Source organism: Theropithecus gelada, chromosome 11 (genome assembly GCF_003255815.1).
Source record: "Theropithecus gelada isolate Dixy chromosome 11, Tgel_1.0, whole genome shotgun sequence".
Taxonomy (NCBI): Eukaryota; Metazoa; Chordata; class Mammalia; order Primates; family Cercopithecidae; genus Theropithecus; species Theropithecus gelada.
In genome coordinates this window covers 986955-991307 of record NC_037679.1, presented here as the reverse complement: position 1 = coordinate 991307, position 4353 = coordinate 986955, and the positions used below count along the sequence as shown (strand labels likewise).

General features: G+C 39.4%; 1 protein-coding gene across 1 annotated transcript in view; it reads right to left on the bottom strand.

Annotated features, from left to right (window-relative positions):
* Window positions 1-1813, bottom strand: part of C11H12orf40 (chromosome 11 C12orf40 homolog) — a 108662-nt gene extending 106849 nt beyond the window's left edge. Inside the window, exon 1 of the mRNA XM_025403127.1 lies at window positions 1627-1813. Within this exon, the coding sequence (XP_025258912.1) occupies window positions 1627-1649 (23 nt within the window). The 5' untranslated portion in view covers window positions 1650-1813. The remainder of the gene's footprint in view (window positions 1-1626) is intronic.
* Between the last annotated feature and the right edge of the window lie 2540 nt (window positions 1814-4353).

Sequence of the window (4353 nt, the reverse complement as noted above, 5' to 3'; positions counted from 1 at the left end):
TTTTTCTTTTTTTTTTTTTTTTTTTTTTTTTTTTGAGACAGAGTCTAGCTCTGCCGCCCAGGCTGGAGTGCAGTGGCCGGATCTCAGCTCACTGCAAGCTCCGCCTCCCGGGTTCACGCCATTCTCCTGCCTCAGCCTCCCGAGTAGCTGGGACTACAGGCGCCCGCCACCTCGCCCGGCTAGTTTTTTGTATTTTTTTTAGTAGAGACGGGGTTTCACCGGGTTAGCCAGGATGGTCTCGATCTCCTGACCTTGTGATCCGCCCGTCTCGGCCTCCCAAAGTGCTGGGATTACAGGCTTGAGCCACCGCGCCCGGCCCAGATGTAACCATGTTTCTTAAACCCCCAGTACCTAGTATCTCCAGATGCTGCACCTCCAGTTGCTGTACCTCATTTTCAGAAACATAATCCTAGAGTACATGTTTCCTGCAGTATATTGTTTTTGCATCCTCCCAATAGCAACTAAAATATTAGTCCCAAAATAGCCATAAAAGTTTGTGATATATGACAGAATAATAGCAACATCTACATTTTAATAGTGCTAAGCATTTGTAAAATTATTTCATATAATCCTATTTAATATTTTAAAGAATATTAAATTCAAAAACATCACATTATAATCATGTATCAACTTAATCCTGTTGAAGCCTGTAAATAAATTTTTACTTTTCTCCAAAGTACAAGTCTGCTCCCAAAACACTAGCCAGAAGTAATTCAGGTAAATTGCTAAAATACAATGCTAGCATATTCAACAGGATAAAAGTGCATGCTAAAATTATCAGGCATAGTTACGATACTTAGTGAATACAAAAGCTGTCTTTCCTCCAATAAATTCTTTAGAACTTAAACGCATTATAATCTAACCACATAATTACTGTCCTGGGTCTACTTGTGACAAAAAAAATTACATGTAATGGCTTCTTGTTTCAGTCAAAACAATTCTTCTCATCAAGAATTTTGATCACATGAAATTACAGGCCCACATGATCTCCCCTCAGCTGGACTTTAAGGTCAATAACAAAGAATAGGTTATATAAAACTAAATTGTCAATCTATCACGCTTTATGTGATCAATTCTAAATACAAAATAAATGGCACATTCTCTCAAGTTACTCAAGTAAAAACGGTTCACTTTACTTCCCTTTAAAATACAAACTACAATTTGGATTTATGGTGATACTGCTGCCCCGCCATTGATTTAAGTGCAGCTGGGACTGGTCACAATAATTTCCAAATTCCAAATGTAAAGACTATGTATCAACTCAGAAGAACCTAAAAGAGGGGCAGACACGGAAAAAAGGCAGTAGGGGAGGGCTCAGGTGCTAAAAGGCCTCATTAGAGTAACAGCGCATAGAACATGGAGAAGGGGAGGAGGGGCAGCAGGGAAGGTTGCTCACGGGGCCTCCACAGGTGAAGCCTTTGTAAAGGCAGTGGGAAGAAGCTGAGTTCGTTTTGTTTTGGGAACAGAGACATGGTTATAGAGTCTCCATCGCGATTTGGATAACAATAAAAAGACCCTTTCCCACCAAGTTCTTTCCAGCTAAGGCTGTGACCTCTCCGCCGGAAAGTAGAAAGAGGTGTCGTAGGAATGAATGTCCCAGTCTCAAACTCCAGCTGCACAACTTACCGGGACCCCCCGACCCAATTCATCTTCGCAAATCTTTTGACACCGAGGTCCCTGCGTCTAGAGCTCAGACATCTTAGCTCTGCGCCAAATCGCAGCTTCAACGGGATCCCCCAGGGCCTCCTGACAGTCTCAGAGCCTGAAGAAGCTCCTTCTGGTCCAAGGCCTGAGGCCCAACCTCCCAACAGCCTCTGCGGCTTCTGCGTGTTGCTTCCGGTCCTGATAGGGCCGCAAGGGGACGCTGTGGCAAAGCAGCCGGCCTGTCTGACAACGTTTTCATCGCGGAGGCAAGGCAAGCCTAAATAAATGGAAGCCTAACTATCTGACAGGGGCCACAGGATTCGTGTTTGAAAATATCTCCTTCATAATTTTACCTAGTTCTGACAGGTCTCTGACGTCTTTTTCGAATCAGAGACCAGACTTGAGAAAGAAAAAGAAGGCAAGGACACAGTTAAGGATCACTAACGCTAAAAATGATGTTTCCATTCCCATTAATTACCCCATACCCAAATTCCTTAAATATTCTTCACGTGCAGTTTTAATACTCCGTAAACAGGTGTTTATAAGAAACATAGCACTGTAGTAAGTTACCATTCTGTGCATTGAGTTGCTAAGAGAGCTTGATCAGGCCGGACACGGTGGCTCACACCTGTAATCCCAGCGCTTTGGGAGGCCGAGGTGGGCAGATCATGAGGTCAGGAGATCAAGACCATCCTAGCTAATGCGGTGAAACCCCGTTTCTACTAAAGATACAAAAAATTACCCGGACGTGGTGGGACACGCCTGTAGTCCCAGCTACTCAGGGGTCTGAGGCAGGAGAATCGCTTCACCCTAGGAGGCAGAGGTTGCAGTGAGTTGAGATACTCCAACCTGGGCAACAGAGCAGACTCCGCTAAAAAAAAAAAAAAAAAAAAAAAAAAAAAAGCTTGATGAAAACTTAATTAGATGTAAAGGTCCAAACATGTTAAAATCCTTACTGAAGAAAAAAATCTCAAAACAAAAATTGAATTATGCTATTTGTTTCTGTATTATGTTTGTATATCCTTACAAAACAATTATCTTACAAGCTGTCCTATAATATTTTGGTTAGAAACTAAGCATCTCTTCTTCCAAATAAATGCACAAAGTATATTTTTCTTAAATTGCCACGTGTTTTTCCAGAACATAACCTGGGGAAGATTTCACAATTTGATATATAGTAATCAATTTTTTGTTAAGTCATTGGAAAATAGTATTTAGAATAGGATTATGTCCCCAGGTAGACATCTTGTTTGATCACATAAATCCTGATTTTTATGACAAAATTCACCAAGGTATATCTAAAATTGAATTAGACCAAGTGAATTCAGCATTTCAGAGAATATTAGACTTTGACACGGAGTTGTTTTTTCAGTAACAAAACCATACAGGCAAGGAGGAGCAATGGCCCTGTGTATTAGCCTTTCCTACTTTCAACATTTTAAAACATATTGACTAAATTAACTGAAAGAGGAAATAATTTGCTAAGGGATTAACTGACTCTTTTTTTCTTTATTGTGAGTAAAGGGACATAAGAAGAAGTTGACCAAGTTGTTGAGGGAGGCGGAGCTTGCAGTGAGCTGAGATCCGGCCACTGCACTCCAGCCTGGGCGACAGAGCCAGACTCAGTCTCAAAAAAAAAAAAAAAAAAAAAAAAAAAAACTGAGAGCTGGCACTCCATTTGTGGGTGCCAAAAATTAAAACAATTGAACTAATGGAGATAGAGAGTAGAGTGATGGTTACCCGAGGCTGAGAAGGTTAGTGGAGGACTGGGGGAGTGGAAATGGTTAATGGGTTGAAAAATATATTTAGATAGAATGAATAACATATAGTTTTGATAGCACAACAGAACGATTACAGTTAACATTTATTATACATTTTAAACTAACTAAAAGAGAATAATTGGAATGTTTATAACACAAAGAAATAATAAATGCCTGAAGTTATGGATACTTCATTTTCCCTGAAAGATTATTATGTATTATATGCCTGTATCAAAATATTTCATGTACCCCATAAACATATACACCTACTATGTACCCATTAAAATTAAAAAGAAAAATACATAAAAATTGCTCTACTGGCCCTAAAATAGCACAGCGTTGGACTCTCTTATTAGCTATCAGTCATGCTAGCCTTACTCATGGAGGCATAAACAGCATGGAAAATGAGATTTTAGGTCAATATTTCAGCTATTACACATAACTATCTAATACCTAGTTCTTATTAGAACTGAGAGCTGGATGGGCCATTTCTTCTCCCTTACTAGAGTCACTTCTTTCCTTCCAGTCACAAGGAGGCAGTGAATTAGGCTAAGGAAAGAGTAACCTATGAGATGCATGTTCAGACAAGATATTTACTGGGTTTTCCTTCACAGAAAAAGACATTTCCTTGTGAACCAGGTATTAGATAGTTATGTGTAATAGCTGAAATGTTGACCTAAAATCTCATTTTCCATGCTGTTTATGCCTCCATGAGTAAGGCTAGCATGACTGATAGCTAATAAGAGAGTCCAACGCTGTGTTATTTTAGGGCCAGTAGAGCAATTAGGTAATCTCTTGGGTCAGGAAACAGTTCAAGAAAGCAATATGGCACAGATGAAATACTATTAAGCATTTATTGAGAAGGAAATCCATTCAAAATTCTCAAACCTTTAACAATTTATCTTTACCTATTTCTTTTTTTTTTTTTTTTTTTTTTTTTTTTTTTTTG